General features: G+C 41.6%; 1 protein-coding gene across 1 annotated transcript; it reads left to right on the plus strand.

Moving 5' to 3' along the window:
• The first annotated feature begins 858 nt into the window (after nt 1-858).
• On the plus strand, nt 859-16,114 carry dynlt1a (dynein light chain Tctex-type 1a). The gene is made up of 5 exons (XM_078567326.1): nt 859-1,049; nt 11,595-11,636; nt 11,726-11,849; nt 12,705-12,782; nt 15,867-16,114. The coding sequence occupies exons 1-5, from the start codon at nt 1,023-1,025 to the stop codon at nt 15,935-15,937; spliced, it is 342 nt and encodes a 113-aa protein (XP_078423452.1). The 5' UTR covers nt 859-1,022; the 3' UTR covers nt 15,938-16,114.
• Nucleotides 16,115-23,121: the final 7,007 nt, after the last annotated feature.

The raw sequence follows: 23,121 nt of genomic DNA on the forward strand, positions 1-23,121 counted from the left end.
CCCTCCAAGTCACACATCATCCTGACTTGGAAATATATCACATTCCTTCACTGTCGCTGGGTCAAAATCCTGGAACTCCCTCCCTAACAGCACTGTGGGTGTACCTACACCACATGGACTGCAGCAGTCCAAAAAGGTGGCTCACAACCACCTTCTCGAGGGTAATTGGAAATAAATGTTGGCCTCGTCAGTGATGCCCATATCCCTTGAACAAATAAACATTGAATATTTGCATCAAAATAACATAAGATGTTAAGTATTGCTGAAAAGAGAGACATGCTGTTCAAGTTTCTCATCTTGCACTCATCAGGACACATGCAAGAATACCAAATTTCAAAGGGAAAAACAATTTATACCTCATGAGAAAATGGTGCTGATTGGTTGGCAAGTCAGCTCCAATTGGTCAGGACATTACCCTAGAGCATGTACCAGGAAACTATTGTTCCCCCATCCTTTTGTCACATTCAAAAAAAAATCAGCAATAATCAAGTTCTGTCGCCATATGATGGTAACACAAAACTGAGCTAATGGAATGGTGGAGCAGGCTGAATAGCTTCTTCTTCCATGAGAGGGGTTGGATTCAGAGGAAAGTATAGTTGAGAAAGAAACCTTGAGGTGTTGCACTTCCATCACAATTCCAAATGGCAGCGGTTTGATTTAGTTTTGGGGCAGAATTTCCCCCAAGTGTCAACTTGGCATCCAGCTAAACTTGGCCCTGTTTTCCTGCCATGGACGGCCGCAAAGTTGGGGATGGGTCATGTAAGAAATGTACAAGCGGGGTCATTGTTTTAATGCGAATAGCCAGGCGCCCACAGGCAGGAAGGAGGTTTCGCCTTCCTTCCTCCAGCCGATTTGCTCAGTCACATCGCCGGATTAGCTGGCAGGGGCTGTGGTTACTGTATGTAATGTTTAGCACTTAATCCCCACCCACCCACCCACACACACAATACGCCTGCTAGGAGCTGCCTCGATCCCTAGCGATCCGTCTTGTTGTAGTTACAGGCGCTGGGCTGAGAGTGACCATGGATGAGTTTCAGTCGGGAGAGGAGGTAACCCTTTCTAATTAACTAAAAAAAAGCTAAAAGAGCGCACGTCTGATAGGAAACTAACACTTTTGCTTTGGTTTCTCTTGAAGCTCAGGAGGGGGCCTTTATTCTAAGGAGTTTGCTTCCCGCTTGTTATAATTTCCTGGCTCTTTAGATTCTCTTGTGCAAAAAACAAACGGAAATGCCAAATTCCGGATCCTGCTGCCGTTCTCTGGAGTGGCCGATATTAAATATACAAGTTCCCCCCAACCCCCCTAAAAAATGGGAGGCTTTTACCGCGTTAGGGTGAGGGACAAAAGGCATGAGAGTGAGGAGGGGGCTAAAAGTTTTAAAGGTCCGTTCATCTGTACATGGGCCCCAAGTTACCCCTGAAAAATACTTGTCTGTGTCTGTGTGTGTGTGTTTGTGATGGATCTCAGCTATACCCCGAGTCCCATTGCACAGCAAGAGGGAGCTGGGGGAGAGTCAGAGGGGGAGAGAAGTGTTTGGGGTGGGGGTGGAAAACCAGAACCTACATGTCACAGTCTTGTGAAAAAAACCTGAGTGGGTGACGCCTTCCAGAGAATGGAGGGGGGGAATGTTAACATTGCGCTTCTAAAACCAGCCTCCTGTAGACATTATTTATTTTAAACGGGTTACGGTGCTGAATGTGCCGCTTTTCAAAGGCTGTGAACAAACAATGTAAGAGAGAAAAACAAAACCCTCGGCTGTTTTGGGTGGGAGGCTTCATTGTTGCCTTTTTTTTGTGTGTTTGTGGGGAGAGAATACCAGAGAGAGACTGAAACTGACACCGCGGGCAAAGGAGATTATTTGCAACAGGAAGGTTGCAAGAACACGAGACTGAGGAGCAGGTGTCGGCCATTCGACCTCTCCAGCCAATTCTACCCTTCCACAGGCTCATGGCTGATCTCACTGTGGCCTCAGCTCCACTTCCCTGTCTGTCTCTCCCATAACCCTCCACTCCCCTGCTGTGGTAATCTGATGTGTAATATACCTTTAAGAAGAATGTTGCAATGGAAGATCAGATGATCTTAGTACCCAATAGCAGAGTAGTGTGGGCTACCTCAGTAGTCTGTAGTTAGAGCCTGTAATGGAGAGACAGGGTTTGGGTTGAAAGCACACAAGTGGAGCTGCTGGGTTCCTTTGCAAATAAATAGAATGTGTTCTACCCAAGAACTGTCTGTTGATCTACTCTGTCTATGGTACCAACTCGGCCATCCTCAAACAAGCGTGCAACCTGGGTCCGTAAGCCCAACAAAACAAGTGACTAGGATCCAACAAACTAACGTCGAGGAAAAAGATAGAGCAAAGAATGATGAGGACAAAGTGAAGATACAGTAAGCTGGCTTCAGGAATAAAACAAGTTCATGAAGGAAATCAAGAGAAACATAGAAACTAGGAGGAGTAGGCCATTCGGCCCTTCGAGCCTGCTCCGCCATTCATTATGATCATGGCTGATCATCCAACTCAATAGCCTGCTCCCGCTTTGTCCCCATATCCTTTGATCCCTTTCGCCCCCAAGAGCTATATCTAACTCCTTCTTGAAAACATACAATGTTTTGGCCTCAACTACTTTCTGTGGTAGCGAATTCCACAGGCTCACCACTCTCTGGGTGAAGAAATTTCTCCTCATCTCAGTCCTAAATGGTCTACCCCATATCCTCAGGCTGTGACCCCTGGTTCTGGACTCCCCCACCATCGGGAACATCCTTCCTGCATCTACCCTGTCTAGTCCTGTTAGAATTTTATAGGTTTCTATGAGATCCCCCCTCATTCTTCTGAACTCCAGCGAATATAATCCTAATCAACTCAATCCCCTCCATAAATGTCAGTCCCGCCAACCTAGGAATCAGTCGGGTAAACCTTCGCTGCACTCCCTCTATAGCAAGAACATTCTTCCTCAGATAAGGAGACCAAAACTGCACACAATATTCCAGGTGTGGTCCCACCAAGGCCCTGTATAATTGCAGCAAGACGTCCCTGTTCTTGTACTCGAATCCTTTTGCTATGAAGGCCAACATACCATTTGCCATCTTACCGCCCGCTGCACCTTTATGCTTACCTTCAGCGACTAAATTCGGCCATACCTCACGTGGTAATTGTAAGTAGAATTTAGGTCCTAATCGTCGAAGCAATCCCCTCAAAGCATGCTGCAATTTGGAAGGATTGATCCTTTCGATCCATCCGCAGATGATTGGTCTCAGTGTATTGAACGCTCGCGTTCTTTTTCCAAGTGAACGGCATTGCAGGGGAGGAGAAGAGGCCAACGATCTTCTTATCCACATGTGGGAGTAAGGCCTATGGATTGATTCAAAGTTTGATGGCACTCAGTGCCCCTGATTCGCAAAGCTTTGATGACTTAGTGAACCTCAAAGAGTCATTACTGCCAAAGCCCTTGCCAACAATACGGTTCAAATTTAACTCAAGGAATAGAGCCCCGGGGGAGATAGTTGCTTGTTATGTGGCAAGTCTGAAACAGTTAACAGAACATTGCGAGTTTGGTACATCTATAGGTGACACGCTTAGAGATTGTTTGGTGTGCGGTGTAAATGAAGATACGATTCAGAAAAGATTACTGTCCGAAACAGATTTGGATTTTAAGAAGGCACAAGATAGCACTGGCAACGGAAAACACAGTCCGGGACTCGAAAACCATACCGAGAGCGCAAAACAGTGCAGTCCTCCATGTTGGACGGGAAGCCCCGGCCAAAAAGGGTATGAAAATGCACAGCTCTGCTGAGAAACAGGAAGCAGCTGCTGCTAGCAGACAAATATAAAGAAATGACTCAGCAGCGAAAGCATGGAATAATGGTAACAGAGGTTGAAGCAGACAACTTTCTAAGGAATGGAAGTTTTAAAAAATTGAATGTTTTTACTGTTATCGAAATGGACACCTCAGGAGACATTGCGAGGATAGAATCAGGCAGACTTTCAATCAAAAGAAAAACCCCGTGAGATCCATAAACAGCCTGTAGCAACAGATTCAGATATATATCCGTTGTATAATTTGAAGGTGGGAAGAACAGAATCAAACTATGTAACAGTGAGAGTGCGCGATAGACCTATTAGAATGGAGGTGGACACAGGAGCTTTCAATACGGTAATTGGTGAACATACTTTCAAATATTTGAATTATAGGGAATGTAAATTAAATTTGGATAACAGATGTCAAATTGAAAACTTACACGGGAGAAGACATCAAAGTCAAAGGCATAAGCAAGGTTACTGTACAGTATGGAAGCCCCAATCGGTAAAACTACCCTTGATGGTGGTAGCAGGTGAGGGGCCAAGCCTCCTTGGATGAAACCGGCTGAAGGAGATTAAGTTAGAATGGGCTGAGATTTTCCAGCAAGTGGGCTACCTGACCTACTACAAAAATACGCCTCAGTCTTCAAGGATGAACTTGGGAAGATCCAGGGGCTGCAAGCAAAAATTCATGTGGATCCAGAAGCAACACCCCCCCCCCCCCACCCCGATTTGTGAAGGCAAGACCAGTACCTTACGCAATGCAGGGTAAGGTTGACGCCGAACTGGACAGATTAGAGAAACTGGGAGTTATACAACCTGTGCAGTTCTCAGAATGGGCAGCACCAATAGTCCCCGTCCTTAAACCCGACCAAAGTGTTCGAATTTGTGGAGACTACAAATTGACAGTTAATAAAGTAGCTAAGTTGGACAGACACCCCATACCAAAAATTGAAGGCCTATATGCCAAGCTGGCAGGTGGAACCACCAACAGGAAGCTTGATATGAGTCATGCTTATCAACAATTGGAGTTAGAGAAGGCCTCCCAGAAATTTGTCACAATTAATACTCTCAAAGGGTTGTACTAATATACCCGTTTGCTTGTTGGTGTCTCCTCAGCTTGCGTCATATTCCAGAGAACAATGGGGAATTTACTGCAGGGACTGCCCCACGTTGTAGTTTATTTAGATGACATTCTGGTGACAGGACTCACAGAAAAGGCGCATTTGGCAAACTTAGAAGTTTTAAAATGTTTCTCACAGGTTGGAGTGCATTTTTTTTTTTTAAAAAGTGCACGTTCCAAGCGAAAGAGGTAATCTATTTGGGTCACGGGGTAGATTCACAGGGCCTCCACCCGGTTGAGGAAAAAGTGAGAGCCATTAGAGAGGCACCAGCACCAAAGAACACCTCCGAGCTCAAATCATTCCTGGGGATGATCAATTACTATGGACGCTTCTTACATAATTTGTCACAGAACTGGCACCCCTACTCAAGAAAAGCCAATGTTGGTCTTGGCAAACACCACAGAAAGAAGCTTTCACAAAGGTGAAACAATTGTTGCAATCATCCACCCTATAAGTACATTTTGAGCAGAGAAAAGATTTGGTGTTGACATGTGACATAGTTCCCTGTGGAGTGGGAGCAGTGCTGTCCCATCGAATGGATGATGGCTCGGAATGGCCTATAGGATACGTATCAAGTACGCTCAACACAGCGGAAAAGGGATACTCACAGATAGAAAAAGGCCTGTCAATCATCTTTGGTGTCAAGAAATTTCACCAGTACGTACACGGCTGTCATTTTACTATCGTTTTGGACCACAAGCCATTGCTAGGATTGTTCAGCGAGGACAAGGATATAACACCACAGCCTTGGCAAGAATTGATATACTTTCACCCATAGGCCTGGAAATCAAATTGCAAACGCTGATGCACTTAGTCATTTGCCCTTACAGGAAAACGATGAGGATGTTCCAGTCCTCAAGGACTTGTTTTATTATTGAATTTCATTGATTCATCACCAGTATGTGGTAGGCAGATCAGAGATTGGACAAGTTGAGACCCAGTTTTATCCAAAGTACGTGAACAAGTTCTTCATGGTTGGTCACAAGAGCAGGAATCTGATGAAATGAAACCATATTATTATAGAAGATATGAAATAACCAGCCAGGGGGTATCTTATTGTGGGGAGCACGAGTGATTGTTCCTCCAAAAGGACGAAAGCCATTGTTAACTGAACTACCTAGTGCACATCCAGAAATTTCCCGAATGAAGACCATAGGACGCAGCTACCTATGGTGGCCTGGCATGGATGGAGAAATAGCGAGCTTAGTGAGGAGTTGTATGCAGTGTCAGCAATTTGTCATGAAGCTATTAATGTATATAATATTATTGGAAAATATTTTTCTTTTAAAATAGAAGTTTAGTCTGTGAGTGTGTTTTAATTGGATTAAAATCAGCTAGTCTGGGTGCTTTGATGGGTACTAGTTTTGACATGTAAGAGGTAGCGTGCATTTGCATTTTTTGAATAGAGCATTCAAGAAGTGGGGTGAAAACTGACCCCTATCTAGCAGCTACCAAGCAATATGTTTATATTACTAATAAAATTGGTACTATGAAAGGGGTTTCGTTGTTAAAAAGTGAAGTTCAAAGAGGCTGGTGAGACAATGAGAACTTGAATTCGATCAGTGGTGGTAGGTATAACTTCAGCAGTTTTCGGGTGTACAGAGCAGAGGTAATGTGAGATCAAAAGGCAGCTGTAAGCCTCCAACTGGCTCCACAGGAACCAAAGTGAAAAGAACCTCATTTTGAATTCGTACGGTGAAAACGCTTTGCCTGGTGTTTGGTTAAGTCTATGGGTTGCTGTTGCCTTAATGGAGATTAGTTTGGGAATTTGTTAAAAGTTATGATAGTAGTAATTTGAAGCCATGTATATACATTTTTTAACCTGTGTAAATTAATACAATGTTTCAATTAGTTTAATGTAAAGCCTCGAGAACTGGTGGTCAGATTCCTGAGTTTAGAGTCACATCTCAAATATAACACTTAAAATAATAGGTTATGACAGTTTAAAGTTTCCCTCTGGGATTTTTAAATAACTCAGCTTTACCAACTGCATCGGTCATAACAAAGTGTAAAAGTTACCTCCAACAGCACTGTTACACCCTTGGAAGTGGCCAGGAAGGCCATGGGTGTGATTACACATCGACTGTGTGGGACCTTTTAAGGGAACAGTGTTTCTGCTCATTGTGGATGCACAAATCAAAATGGATGGACATATATGAGGTGAAGTAACCAACATCTTCTGCTACAATTGAGAAGCCACGTCAAAGTTTCGCCAACAATGAACTACCAGAAGTGGTTGTTTCTGATGAGGGCATGGCCTTTACAAGAGCTGAGTTTCAACAGTTTATCAGCCTCAATGGTATCACTCACGTAAAAACTTCTCCATACCACCCTTCCACAAATGGGCTGGTCAAGAGAGCGGTTCAAACGTTCAAGGATGGAATGAAGAAATTAACTGGAGATTCCAAAGCGACCAAGCTAGTAAGTTTTCTTTTCCATCATAGGACCACCCCTCACACAACAGTTGTCACACCTGTGAAATTGTTGATGAAACACTGTCTCAGGATGAGATTGAGCTTAATAATGCCAAATTTAGGGAGAGGGGAAGAAAGGTGGAAAGGAGTCAGGGAAGTCAGAAAACTGGACATGACTGGCATAATCATGACAGGAAGTTTACCGTAGGAGAGACGGTATATGTGAAGAATTTTGGAGAAGGACCCAAGTGATTATCGGGCAAAATAAGCACAGTGACTAGACCTCTATCTTACCACGTGGAAGCGGAAGACAGAGTTATATGGAGACATGTGGATCATATCAGGAGGAGAGAAACAAAATACCAAGAAGTTATACCACCAGTTTTCACAACTGAGTCAACGTCTCCTGTTGAAAGAACTCAACCGAGTACGGATGTGTCTGAAGGGTCGGCTGTACCTGCGACAGTTAAGGAAACAGATTTGCAGGTGCCCCGCCTGCCGAAGAACCTAACGTTCAGACAACTTCAGGAAAGGAGGTTCCTGACAAAGCATCTGAAGCTGTACAGCTGAAGTGTTCTATACACCAAAGGAAACCCCCAGAAAGACTGAATTTGTAAATCTGTGTAAATAATTTGATGTTTTCAGAAAAATTGTAATTGTAACTGTAAAATATAAAGGGGGAGGGATATAGTAATCTGATGTGTAATATACCTTTAAGAACGTTATAATGGAAGATCACATGATCTTAGTGTCCAATAGCAGAGTATCATGGGCTACCTATATATAAGTCAGTAGTCTGTAGTTAGAGCCTGTAATGTAGAGACAGGGTTTGAGTTGAAAGCACACAAGTGTAGCTGCTGAGTTCCTTTGCAAATAAATAGAATATGTTTTACTGAAGAACTTTCTATTGATCTACTCTGTCTATGGTACCAACAAGGCCATCCTCAAACAAGCGTGCAACTTGGGTCCATAAGCCCAAACAAACTGGTGACTAGGATCCAACACCTGCCTATCACTGTCTAAGTCGGCCTTGAATAAATTCAATAACTCAGCCTCCACGGCTTTCCAGGGAAGAGATTTCCACAGGCTAAGGACCCTCAGAGAAAACATTTCTCCTTATCTCAATAACATTTGAGACCCACAAGTGTGAGGCAATGACCATCCCCAACAAGAGAGAATCTAACCATTGCCCTTTGACACTCAATGGCATTACCATTGCTGAATCCCCCACTATCAACATCCTAGGTGTTACCATTGACCAGAACCTGAACTAGAATGGCCATATAAGTACTGTGACTATAAGAGCAGGTCAGAGGCTGGGAATCCTGCAACAAGTAACTCACCTCCTGACTCCCCAAAGCCTGTCCACCATCTACAAGGCACAAGTCAGGAGTGTGACGGAATACTCCCCACTTGCCTGGATGAGTGCAGCTCCCACAACACTCAAGAAGCTTGACACCATCCAGGACAAAGCAGCCCACTTGATTGGCACCACATCCACAAACATTCACTCCCTCCACCATCAACACAGTGGCATCACTGGATACTATCCACAAACTGAACTGCAGGCACTTACCAAGCCTCCGTGGGCAACACCTTTTAAACCCACAATTGCTACCATCTAAAAGGACAAGGGCAGATGACACATGGGAACACCACCACCTGGAAGTTCCCCTCCAAACCACTCACCATCCTGACTTGGAAATATATTGCTGTTCCCTCACTGTCACTGGGTCAAAATCCTGGAACTCCCTCCCTAACAGCACTGTGGATGTAGCTACACCACATGGACTGCAGCGGTTCAAGAAGGCAGTTCACCACCACCTTCTGAAGGGCAATTAGGGATGGGCAATAAATGCTGGCCTAGCCAGTGACGCCCACATCCCGTGAATGAATAAAAACGTTTAAAATGGGAGGCCCATCATTTTTAAACTGTTCCCTCCCACCGGTTCTAGACTCCCCCACAAGGGGAAATATCCTCTCAGCATCTGTCCTGCCAAGTCCCTTAAGGATCTTATATGTTTCAATAAAATCACCTCTCAATCTTCCGAAGGACAGTCAGATTTTTGAGGGAGAAATCTAAGAAGGTTTTTAATGCGAATGGTAGGATCGAAATGCTGCAGGAACAGTTAGAAGTGATATCAGCTTAAATAAGATGGACAAGTGTGGCATGTTATTTTGTATCATTGCATGAAGCTCCAGGTTTTGAATTGAGTCCAATTAAGTATATCCTTGGTCTCTTTTTGTGAACGTCACAACATCTGCAAAAGACAACTACTCAGTGCAGATGACAAGGGGAGGTAAATATTGTTACAGGCCAGGGTTACACATTCCTTCAGGGAGATATTTGACATTGTGAGATAACTCCTGGGATAAGAGGTGTGGGCTCCAGGGGGAAATTGAGTAGAATTCTGCTCATTCATTGGAGGAGAGAGAGGAGAGGTGATCTCAATGAAACATGTAAAATCCTGAGGGTAGATCCGGAAAGGTCGTTTCCCCTGACTGGACAGTCGAGAAGAGGTTCCCAACAGTTATGTTTCCGACCACCATCACTCACCCACCCCCTCACGTGAGAAAAATTACGTGGACCCCCTATAACGCGATATAAGCATTTCCCTTTATAAGAAAATCTCACAATGATCTTTCCAATTCGCAAACTCTTTCTAGCTTTAAGTAAGCATTTTATAAAAATGCATTTACTGTATAAATATGGTGAACAGAACTTAATTTCCAAGCTTACAGGAGTCACGAACTCATTTGGGGTAGACGGGGTGGGCTGGTTGGAGAAAACATACACACACACACACACACACACAGGGTGGAGCTAAGGAGAAATCAGAAATGCACAGGAAACATGGAAATGCGGCGAATTTTGCCACTGACTTGATGCTCATTATCACGCCATTGGGGGAACAACAGATGCAGCTTTAAGTCACGGCTTGTCTCTATAACACTGATTCTCAGTGCTGTTCACCAGACAGACTCTGTATCTTATCTTCTTGAACACCTCCCTCTCCTCAGCTCAGTATCCAAACATCAACTACCTAATGGAGCAGCTTGTACATTTCTCTCTGTCTCTGCCCTTCAGCCAAACCCTGTGTGAACACAAGACAAAACCCAACTCTGATTCAATCTCATTGGATGGCATCCCTTGACTGATAAAACAACCGCCTGTCCCAACTCAGATTCTGATTTTTATATTATCATGTTTTTTCCCTGTACATATTCTCTGGCTATTTTTGGTGGACCTCTTGAAGACTTCATATTGGGTCTTCAGATCCAGAATTGGGGACATCATAGTTTTAGGATGTGCGCGCGCATGGCTGGCCATTTAGGACCGAAATGAGGAGAAATTTCTTCCAAGGATTGCAAACCTTTGGAATTCTCTACCCCAGAGGGCTATGGATGCTCAGTTTTAAAACAAATTCAAGGCAGATAGATTTTTGGATACTAGGGGAACCACGGGATGGGAGGCTGTTGCAGGAACTGGAATTGAGGTAAATCAATCAAGATCTTATCAAATAGTGGAGCAGGCCCATTAGGCCCTATGACCTACTTCTGCTCTTACTACTTAAGTCGTTATGTAGAGGACACTCAAATAACTTTGAAAGTGATTGATGTCAGTCAACCCTTGAAGGTTTTTTACAGTGGATGTGAATTTGTAGCAATGAAGCAAATTGCTTAATAACGAATCAGAATTTACAATTTTAATGGGTGCAATAAGGATTGTTGAGAAGGAATATGTGCAGTTCTAAACAAGAGTGGCCTAAAAAGAATGCCCTAACAGCACTGTGGGTGTACTTACACATGGACTGCAGCTGTTCAAGGGCAATTAGGAATGGGCAATAAATACTGGCCTTGCCAGCGAGAACCTACATCCCATGAATGAATAAAAAAATTGGCCAGAAACTGGTCCCTTTCCTTCCCCAAGGAACTGAAATATTTGAACTGGACAGGTTGAAGGGTTCAGGTTTGAATGTGATGAGTGAGGTGGACTGCAATTGCACTTCTAGGATCTGCACATTGCAGGACTTATGCTCTGTGAACACAACAGTGTGCCGAAGCTGCAATTAACATGGTAGTGCAACTGTTTTCACTCACCTCAGAAGTTTGAAAACTAATTGAAATATCCGTTTATTAAACAAGCACGACTGTCGATGAGTCAGTAAGAAGCATTCATCTTATTCTACTGTATTGTTTCTAAACACCCCAAAGATCGAGGATGATCAGTTTGGCCACACCCATTTCTCTCTCTTCTCTTCCAGACTGCTTTTGTTGTTGACGATGTAAGCACCATCATCAAAGAAGTGAGTGCTTTTATTACATTTGTATAACATTTTAGATGCTGAGCTGATCGGTTTTAGTTTGTTGTCACTTATTCCTCTTAAAATTTCAGGCAGTGGAGAACACAATTGGAGGGAATGCATATCAGCACAACAAAGTGAATCAATGGACATCCACGGTGGTGGAGCAATGTCTCAACCAACTCACCAAATTAGCCAAGCCTTTTAAATACATTGGTGAGCAATTAAGTATTTAATACAGCTCAATTTTTACATGACAAAAAAACTACTCTTAAGTCAGCGATTAAACAGAACATTACAAGTATATTGTAGTACAAGTGGCTGTTGTACTGGAAAGATGAGCTTACCAGGTGGTCTGAGCCCAATCCATCCATCGTACTGAAGCATTAAGCTTTCATCAAATGTCACCTTTAAAACTTTATTTATTTTTTTAAAAATATACAGCCGAGTACCAACAGACCCAAAACAGTATGGGTAACTTGCTCCCCCGCTCCCTTTAGCGAACATCTCTCGTCCCGGAATATACAAACACAATTCAAAAATTCTCAATGTAGAAAGTTCCAGTTTTGTAAATTTGAAAACCATAGAGCAGATTGGAACAAAACATCTCTTTTTGGAGAGAATTTCCAACCATTCATCTCCCCACCGCCCCTTACCAAAATAGAACTTAAAGAGTTGCGTTGGCTCATTAAAGTGTTATATATTCATCCAGTTTAGACCCCATTTCCACTTTGTGTAGAGCTAGAGCAATTAAGGTTAGTTATAATTGAAATATATAGATGCATTAGAGATGTGGAATAAATATTTAAATAAAATTGAAGAGGACGCAATAATTGAACAATGTTTAGAAAGGTGAGGAAACATCTGAGAAAAGACTTTTTCCTTTTTCACCTGTGTAAAAGGTTTAACACTAGGTATATTATATACATACAGCCTAGGCAACCACCAGGGAATACTTGATGTAGACAGTGAAAAGATAATACTTTCACTTTCTCAATGGTAAACATCAATGGTTCAGTGCTGCTGCTGGACCCAAGATATTTACTGTACTTTTTTCTCCTCCAATTTCAGTGACCTGCGTGATAATGCAAAAGAATGGAGCAGGCTTGCACACTGCTAGTTCATGCTTCTGGGACAATTCTGTTGATGGTAAGAAAAGCAGAGCAACCTTATTTAGTTTAGTCCTTTGCTATTGGGAGAGTTAGTACATTATTGCACTTAATTGCATATAGGATGAGATGAAGGTGCAAAATGCTTCTCTTGTTCAGTTTTGAATTTACTGTTTGTTCTGGTAGCTGGCTAATGTTTGTGAAAAGGCCCAATACAATTTTAAAAAGAATTTCACTGAGCTAGTGACCTCGAGTTTTGCAGTTGTAATGATGGCGGAACGCTAATGTCTACGGTCAATTGCACTGTGAAATGCACAGCAACTTTTGGCGTCCACACATGTATAATTAAACATGGGAATCCAGAAGTTGCTGTCACAGATTCCATGTTCCTCCAAAGTGTGTGTTGTCTGAGTGCCTGCAACAGTAATCTTTAGAAAGTGAATTAAATACTGTAATATTACAGTCAAACAAAATAAAAAGTTATGCCTTGATGATGAATGTAACTAGGTTTTTAATGGCAAACTAAGCTATAACCACTGCTAAACCACCTCTCTGGCCTGGGAAAATTTGAGTAATGTCATTTTATTCCATGATAAAAATTCCACATTATTAAAATTACAACTTTCATATTTCCACTTCTAACGTGTATGTCCCAATCTTTATTTTGCTTTTAGTAAAATTTATTTAAGAAAGGTGAAGGATAATCTGTGCATCTTAAATACTGTTATATACAAGAACTCTTCAATGTGAATGGCTGCTTAGCCAGCTTGATGGTATCATTGTTATTAGACACTTGGAGGTCCTCCTGCCATAAGACATAGGAGCAGAAATTAGGCCATTCGGCCCATCGAGTCTGCTCCGCCATTCAATCATGGCTGATAAGTTTCTCAACCCCATTCTCCCGCCTTCTCCCCGTAACCTTTGATCCCCTTACCAATCAAGAACCTATCTCGGTCTTAAATACACTCAATGACCTGGCCTCCACAGCCTTCTGTGGCAATGAATTCCATAGATTCACCACTCTCTGGCTAAAGAAATTTAAATCTGGTGCCTCGCCACCAGATTTAAATTAATGCAAGGAACGGGGAAATTCATGCCACAGAGATTGCTCGATCTTTGCAGGCAGCGAATGTGAGTACTGTTGCAAAACTGTAAAATCCAGGCTACCATTTTGACTAATACAGGCACCTGTCCCAAGTTAATACCAGACATTGCCAACACAGTCAGAAAGAGTTACGAGTTGATTTCATAGCAGCAGGGTACAGTGAACGTAATTCATAACAAAACCAAGCTCCAGTCCTGCTCAAGGTGAACAATAACCAGGATGAACAATATTTTCGCTCATCCATTGCATTTGTATTGTGCATTGCCCAGAGCTACAGAATTTAAGATCAAGTCCAGTGTGAGAGCATGGCATAACTGAACATGACAATTCAGACATCTGTGCCCCTGGTTTTACCTCCTTATTTGGCAGTGATTCATGGAAGTACAGACGCACAGTGGCTGAATCCTCCTCAATAGCCTTTGGCAATGGTATTAAGAAAGCCTAAATAGTGAGGATCCTTAACTAAGATAAAAGCAAAATGCTGCGGATGCTGGAAATCTGAAACAAAAACAGAAAATGCTGGAAAAACTCAGCAGGTCCAGCAGCATCTGTGGAGAGAGAAACAGAGTTAACGTTTCGAGTCTGTATGCTCTGAAGAAGGGTCATGTTTTTGTTCCTTTACTTTAATATTGACCATGCTCATATCCTCAGCAGACATTGCACTATCCAGCAGGGGGCACTTTATAGTTATTAGGAGCTAGAAACTGAGTTGACTTGGATCCCCTTGGATCATAGAGTGATGCCATCTAACTCAGCAAAGTGGATATGACATTTGGGACCTTGTAGTTTATACAACACTAAACAGTGCACTTTACTCACTAAGGCAAACGGAACAGCTACAGAGACCAATTTTGGTGTGGTGCATCATAATAGTTAATTCTGCATGTGCAGTCAATACTCAGTTCACTCTTGAACGAGTATAAAGTGGGTATTTAAACAAAGTCTAATAAGTAGGCTGCCAGAGTGAACGTGCCAAAGGAAGTTGATAATGGCTAGATTTTGTGGTCAGTCGCACAGCAATGATACACTCCAGCCTCAAAGAAAGCTGCCCACAAAGATCTAACGATTCCTTTAGCACTATTTTCCCGATGGCAGTTTGAATCTAGGGTCAAATCAAGGAGATATCTTGATGTGCAGCAGTGATGTAGGCAAGAAGTGAAGCGACCAATCACACTGAAATATTTACACACAGTAAACCAGGAAGTTAGAAGCACTCAATATTCTTCATTTTTAACTTAATTTTTCCAGAGTGAAATAAATGATTGGAATTAAGATACAAGCTAAAAAGATAAAAGTTTTTTTCAATGTGGGATTTGTGGAGAAATTTGACATTCCAAAAATATAAAATCAGCTTTTCAGAGTCAGTGAAGGTGCTTAGAAGTAATTATGAATTTAGTACACTATTAAAAACTAGTGACAACTCATTCAACAAGCTGTAACTTCAAGGGTTTGTACAATGAGACTAATGGCATAAGAGTGGAAGTTCATCAATTCAATTGATTTCTCTTGATGGGTAGGACCTCAACGGTGCACTCTCTCGTGGAGTGTAGAATCACCGAGAGCAACTTCTGGAATTCCGCATTATTCTGCGCATGTGCAGACTCCAGAGGTTGTTGTCAGTTTCATTGGAGTAACGATGGCTTGAGTTTCACCTGTCATTGCCACCACAAAATCCAGAACCACAGCAATGAGGCTATTAACTGCCCTCTGAAATGGTCCAGCAAGCCACTCAGTTGTACCAAAGCTGCTACAGAAACAGATACACCCACATGGATTGCAGCTGTTCAGAAAGTCAGCTTACCATCTTCTCAAAGAGTATTAGGGATGGGCCATAAATGCTGGCCTTGCCAGCATTCACATTCCAAGAACAAATAATTTTTAAAATTGCATAGAAAATTATCCTGAAGGAAATGGGCATAAACTGGGGTAAATGTATTGTCTCAGACCAAAACTTTTTGTTTAAGCATTTCTCTTGCCAATTTTGTAATTGTCATCACTGACTGCTATGTTTGCTTTTAGGAAGCTGCACTGTCAGATGGGAGAACAAGACCATGTATTGCATTGTTAGCATCTTTGGCCTCGGTGTCTAGGACCTACTTCAGTTATTGCTACATTTTGTCTCGAAAGTATGCACCGCAAAATGCAATTATCAAGTGCTGGTTTCCGTCAATAATTACTACTGAAATTACATTTAATATACGGCGGATCTTACTGAAAGAATTACATTAATGAAAATTGATGCAATACAAACTTATTTGCATTTTAAACCGTTGGAACTCATTTCTGTTACATGTCAGGGAAGGGGTGGTGTTCTATTTATATAACTTAATGGGTATATTATTTGGTGCCTTGTATAACATTTCCTCACTATATCTATCCATTTGCATCATCTAAGCAGAAACTACCACCAGACGCTTGGGGAAACAGCTGTGTTGCTCAATTTGAGTCTGTGTTAAAATGATTTACCCAAATAGAATCTTTTCACTTCGCTTCCTACAGATGGCCCAATTATGGACAGAAATGAAACAACAAAAATGCAGTGCAGAATGATCCAAACCTCAGGATATGGCTACAACCTAGAATTTAATACAAAGTATTAAATATTACATTTTTAAACCAGCATATTTTATGTTGATGTTGGGAAGAGAAAGTGACTTAAGTACAATAGCAGTAACTTGTAAATGGTGCCTGGGAACAATTCATTAGATTAATATACCATCTGTGGAGGGGCGGGGGGGAGGGGGGGGTGGGAGGTGCGGGTAGGATGTAGTGGTACTCAGCTACACAGGCAAGGTTCCAGGGCTGATGCCTCAGCTAGACCAACAGCATGCAGCATTCCCGGCCTGGACAGAGCATCCAGGGGATGGGGCCAGGGGAGGACGAGAGAAAGGGAAAACAATTATCCAAACTTTGATCAATGTTCAGGAACAGATTCTGTATGGTTCAAGTACATGGGGATTTTAAGTGAGGTTGGGCAAGTAAGGCTTGGCCGCGATGCCCAAAGTAGCCAGCAAAACTCAGTATCTGAGAACACCCGTGAAAGAGGAGTCATTCAGGGGTGATGTGAGAGCACTTCTTCACTCAAAAGACAGTGGGACATCTGGAGCTTTGTCCTCCAAACAATGCTGACACCAGGTCAATTGAAAATTTGAAAACAGATTTTTGTAGGCAAGCGTTACAGCACCAAATCAAAGATAAGGTTAAAATACAGATCAGCTATGAACTAATTGAGTGCTAAAACAGCTTGTCGGACTGAATGGTCTGCTGTTACTATACTCAGTTGTCAGTAGGTGAGCTGTAGTTCATTTGGTAGCATTCTCACCTGACTCTGAGTCACAAGGTTTCAGGACGTGAGCACAAAAAAATCAGGGCTAATATGCCACTGCGATGCTGAGTGCGCTACAATGTTGGAGGTGCCATCTTTTGGATGAGATGTTAAACCAAGGCTCTCTCCGGTGGACACAAAAGATCCCAAGGCACTACTCAAAAGAGCAGGGGAGTTATCCCCCATGTCCTGGCCAAAACATTTATCCTTCAATCAAAGACACAAGAACAGGTTATCTGATTGTTATCATAGTGCTGATGGGAGCTTGTTGTGCCCAAATTGGTTGCTGTGTTTCCTACAATGACTGTGCTTCAAAAGTACTTCATTAACTGTAAAATGCTTTGAGACGTCTGGTGGTCATGGAAGTCACTACATAAATGCAAGTCGTTTTACTCCTTCAAACCGATCGTTCAATTCCAGAAATCCAAAACAGTATTGGCTGTTATCGTATCCCAGTCAGAGGGAGTGTTCAAGTTCAGCCTTAACACTTTAAGCTTGCAGACATAAGCACCCGGAATCATTACACAAAGCTTTGGTTATTAAAATGTTTTTCCCTTCAAATACAATCACTGGAAACCGGAGTTAGAAGCACATTTGAAAACTTATAAAAAGCACTTGAAAAACAAGACTTGCAGTAAGGCCATGAACAGACTTGCCAATTATTCTTAAGATTCTTTAGATGGTGTCAACCAGTTGACACTCGCTGATATCTATAGTTGTATTTCCTTCACCTGAACATTCTTTTGCATCATGCTTAGCAAGCTCTCAACTTAATAGCGGCAATTGCAATGTAAATGTGAAGACTTCACGACACATTCACACACCATCAACTGTGTGGCCTTCCACTCCGCTTGAGGCACAAATATGCCAACAAACAATGTTGGTTTTATATAGTGCTTTTAATGCAATAAGATGCCTTAAGGAGCTTCACATGAACTTTATAAAACACAATTTGACATGGCCACATATGGAAACATTAGGGCAGATGACACAAAGCTTGGTCAGGCGGGTAGGTTTTAAGGAGCATTTTAAAAGGAGTAGAAGCACTAAGTTTAGGGAGGGGATTCTGGAGCTTTGGACCTTGGCAGCTGAAGGTATGGCCACCAATTAAAATCAGGAATGCTCAAGAGGCTTGAATTAGAGGAGTGCACATACCTTGGAGGGCTGTGGAGCTGGAAGGGATTAGAGATAGGGAAGGGTGAGGCTGTAGAGGAATGAGAATTTTAAAAATTAAGATGTTACTTAACCAGGAATCAGTGCAGGTCAGTGAGCACAGGGGTGATGGATGAATAGGACCGGACACAAATTAGGGCACAGACAGCAGGGTTTTGGATAATGTCAAGTTTAGAGGAAGGAATGTGGGATACTGGCCAGGAGTGCAATAGTCGAGTCAAGAGGTAACGAAGGAATGGGTGAGGATTTCAGTAAATGAGCTGTGACAGGGGTAGCGTTGGGCTAGAGGTGGAAATGTTAGAGGTGGAAATAGGCGATCTTAAGTGTTGGCGCAATGTCTGGTTGGAAGCTCATCTCTGGGTCAAACATGACACCAAGGTTGCAAACGGTCTGGATGGAATCAATAGCTGGGGAACAACTTTGCAGCGGACACCAAAGACACTGGGTTTGGTCTTCCCATTATTCAACTGGAGGAAATTTCTACTCATCCAGTACTGGATTTTGAAGTCTGATAGTTTAGATAGTGGAGGGGTCGAGAGAGGTGGTGGTGAGGTAGAGCTGGGTGTCATCAGCGTACATCTGAAAACTAATGCCGTGTTTTCAGAAGATCTTACCGAGGGTGCAGCATGTGGATGAGAAACACAGGGGTCCAAGGATAGATCCTTGCAGGACACCCAAGCTAACTGTGCAGAAGCAGGAAGGGAAGCCATTGCAAGTGCTTCTCTTACTACAGTTTGATAGACAAGAATGGAACAGAGTGCAGTCTCACCCAGATGGATGACACTGGAGAGGTGTTGGAGGAGGATGTTGTGTTCAACCACGTCAAATGCTGCAGACAGTTTGAGAAGGACGAAGAGGGATAGTTTACCTTTATCATAACATTGATGAGAGCCTTTTTGGCACTGTGACAGGTCAGTAACTTGATCAGAGGGATTCAAACGTGGAGTTCCAAGAAAGATGAGCACATATTTCAGAAGTGACAACATATTCAAGGACTTGAGAGGAAATGGAGTTTGGAGTTGGGGCAGACTTTTGCAAGAACGATGGGATCAAGGGCTAGCTTTTTTTGAGGGGAGGGGTGATGATGACAGATTTGAAGGAGAGAGGAACAGTACTTGAAGGGAGGGAATTGCTTACAATATCAGATAGCATGGGAACCAGGAAGTTGGCCAGTCAGTAATTTTGTGGGAACCAAGAACAATGTTCCTTCCAGACACCTTGAGATAATCAACTCTATATAGATGGGCACAAAAACAAAATACTCCGGATTCTAGAAATCTGAGATAAAAGCAGAAAATGATGAGAAAAACTCAAGTTAGGCAGCATCTTTAGAGAGAGAAACACAGTTACCATTTCAGGTCAATAACTGTTCTGATGAAAGGTCGTAGTCCTGAAACATTGACGGTTTCCCTCTCTGTCGATGCTGCTAGATCTGAGTATTTCAAACATTTTCTGTTTCTACCCATAGATGTGCAAATACTCAGCTATTTGGACTACCCCGAAGGATAATGAAACAAGGTTAGTCAGGATGTTAGGTTTGTTATATACATTTTCAGCTGGTTTTGGTAGTCTTGAAAATAGCTCGTTGAATGAGTTCTAAATTCCGTTCCAAAATGTCTTTCCCATGCCTGGGATCCAAACTGGTGCTGAGATTGATATGTCAACATCTGATATTTGACCTGTAAATCTAATCCCTGGTAGCTGGAGGTAATTTTCAACATTCAGATTGAGCATCCAAGACAAAATTAGCAGGAACAATCCTCGACAAACTACGAAGGGTTGATCATATGATTATGCTCCAAATTCTACACTCCCCAACAAGTTGCAAGATGGCTGAGATAATTTGTTCACCAATAGTCCCCAAGGCAAGAGCGAATGCAATAACAAAAGTGGACTGATTTAACACCCAGCAAGATGAAAGGCAATTATTGAAGCTTTTACTCTCCATTGTGTCCTCAAAGCTGAAATAGCTCAATTTAGATATTAGGTACCAGGTGGTCATTTTATATTGACTACAAAATTTTAAAGTCACAAAACCCAAAAAGGTCAATGGGTTTTTATTACTTTTAGAATGAATAGTCAAGTGAGCGACAGTAACCTGGGATTATATATAATTTGTAGGCTTCTCACAAATATAGGAAGTGTCTAGCAACAGAGGAAGAAATCACTTCCTTAAATTGGCATTTGTTGTGAAACACAGGGAAAGGCGAATACTTTTATGTTTGAAAAAAAACTTTTGATGGTATTCCTGTGATTTATTCCAGTTGCTTCATTTTTCTTTTGCAAATGGAGGGTGTATAAAGGAAAATGACATTTGATTATATGTCTGTTGTAGCTTTAGTTTTGTGCTACGTAAACCTTTCAAAGTGAAAGGTGTGTGTGTGTGTGTGGAGGGGGGTGTGTGTGCAGGTGGGGGACAAATAAAGGAGACAAATCAGAACAAGATTCATTGAGGCTGGCATAAGAAATAAAGAGTGCTTCCTTGATTTTATAGATGGCAACAAGGAAGAGAAGCGAGTAATCGGAAGCACAAGTTTTTGAGGAAAGTGATGGAAAAGGAGTTGCTAATGCTATATTTACCTCACATTCTGCCGCCCATATGTTGTCTACAGCTATTGCTGGTTTCTTCCACTGCCATGCCACTCACAACAAAATGGAAAGGCAGAGAAGCAAAAGAGACACAGAAAAGTTAAAGAGAGAAGACAAAAAGGGGAGAGGGGCCCATTAAGACTAGCAAGAACGATCGATCACATTCTTTGACTTATTGCGTGTAGTGCTACAGGAGCTCAGCAGTTTATTTAAACCCATTTAAATTTAACTTCCTGTTAATTTTTAATCATATGCCAACATGGTAATTTAATACACGAACTCTTAATTCTTAAAGTATCACCCTTACTTCCTTTTGATCATTTTAGGGAGAGAAAAGTCAGCATTTGAATAAAACAAGATTTCCTATTTTGTAATCATGCTAATTTGTGTCGAAATAAGGAACAACTTCAATCTCTTTCTCTTTCCCCATGCCGAAGACTGAGTTATACATTTCAAGCAAAGCATCTGTGCCTTAATTAAGCAGAATGGGTAACTGGCAGAAGATCCAACTGTTGCATTGTCATATTGTATACAATAGCAGAATCTTGATTTGATGAACTTTTTTTGTTCGGCAAGTTTATTAGCAGTGAAATCAACAAGAAAACGGAGACATGATGTTTCTGGCATCTTACAGTAAGGCGATAATTAGATGGCAAAGCTCAACAGAAGAAAGGTCTGCCTGAAATTTGTCGCAATGTTATTTAAGGTGCTTGTAAAATAAAGCGCTCAGCTCAGTTTTCAAGTCAAAAGTAAAATGCTTGTAAGTGCATTACTCTTCATTTGGGAGGTTTAAAATTTCCACTTACATTTTGATTGAAACTTGGCAAAAGCAGCATGAGTACATTTGGTTAAAGCTGGTGCTGCAGTACTTAAAAAGCAGAGTTACATAGTAGATAAGCCGTACAATTGTAAACTGAACAAATATGTTAGGACAAATACTGCCCAGTGCGCTGGGACTACCCCATCAAAACTTAATACTGTGAACCTATTAGGCTGCATCTCATTAGCTTAATGGATTTCATAGTATGAGCCAATCCAACACTGTAATAGTCTCACGAACTCAACAGAAAACTAATAGCTCAGGTAACGCCATCAGCTATCACATAAAATCAGGATAAAAATAGAATTTCACTCAAATTTGTACAAAAAAAACGTAAGTTTTTACAATCGTAAAGTGTAATATACATGAAGAGCACAGGAAACAAAAAAAAAAAACCACAGACTAACTAGATGAGTCTTCACAGTTTACTTCAGCCTTTTGGAGTTAGTCATCATAAATTTAATTTTCAATCCCAACTGTTAGGAGTAACTATGCTCGATCCCTATAGCTGCTTAGAATTCCCAACAATGTAGTCCAAAGAATTGTGTACTTTTTAAAAAAAAATGCAAAGAAACCGAGATACTCTCAATTAATGATTCTCCCCCTCCCCAGATTCTACGTGCAATATATAGCACCCTTTATCGAGTTGACTGAACCGATGTCGATTTTGCAATTCTTTGCAATCACAAAACATCATAGTGCAATGTGATCCAACAGCAAAGAACTTGTATTCAACAAATGACTCAATAAGTCTCACTATGCTTCAAGGGTCCACAAGATTAGTCTAATATAGCCATTTAGTCTAATATAGCCATTTAGTACATTAAAAATCAGTTTCTATTGAAATATTTTTCAAGAGTCCCATTGTAAAATCTACAGTGTAACAAGGGCCATTCTATTACAACTTGCACAATATCAAACTTAATTATCTACCCAATAAGTTACCAAGGCCTATTCAGCACTTTCCAGAAGTCACTTAAGTCTTTTGTTATGCATTTGATTGATTCAAATTAGTGTACATCATCCAATGCCTTCTGATAGACCTTCCTAGAAGGTTTATATAATGTACTGGCCAAATCATCTAGGCTTAAACCAAACTGGTAGAAAGACTGGAAATTTCAAACTGGAAACTTCATGTTGAATGATTAATGCAGTAATTCAAAACATTTAAAACAGGATAACTTCTGTTATCTTGCCATCCCCAACACACATTTTCTTCACGGTGTCACTTTCTTGTATATCAAGACCTATATCATCAGGATGGAATAGTTAATTGAAATACACAGAAAAATACTGACTGCACTAGTCTATTTAGTCCATTTTAAAAAGAAAACGGAATCCACAACAAAAGAAATGCTACACAGTAG

Source organism: Cetorhinus maximus, chromosome 21, assembly GCF_964194155.1.
Source record: "Cetorhinus maximus chromosome 21, sCetMax3.hap1.1, whole genome shotgun sequence".
NCBI lineage: Eukaryota > Metazoa > Chordata > Chondrichthyes > Lamniformes > Cetorhinidae > Cetorhinus > Cetorhinus maximus.

Bases quoted from the DNA above. Each gene is read 5' to 3' on its own strand.
- dynlt1a (XM_078567326.1), top strand. From the start codon at position 1,023: ATGGATGAGTTTCAGTCGGGAGAGGAG. The intron at 1,050-11,594 runs GTAACCCTTTCT...CTTCTCTTCCAG, and splicing joins AGTTTCAGTCGGGAGAGGAG to ACTGCTTTTGTTGTTGACGA. The intron at 11,850-12,704 runs GTGAGCAATTAA...CTCCAATTTCAG, and splicing joins CAAGCCTTTTAAATACATTG to TGACCTGCGTGATAATGCAA.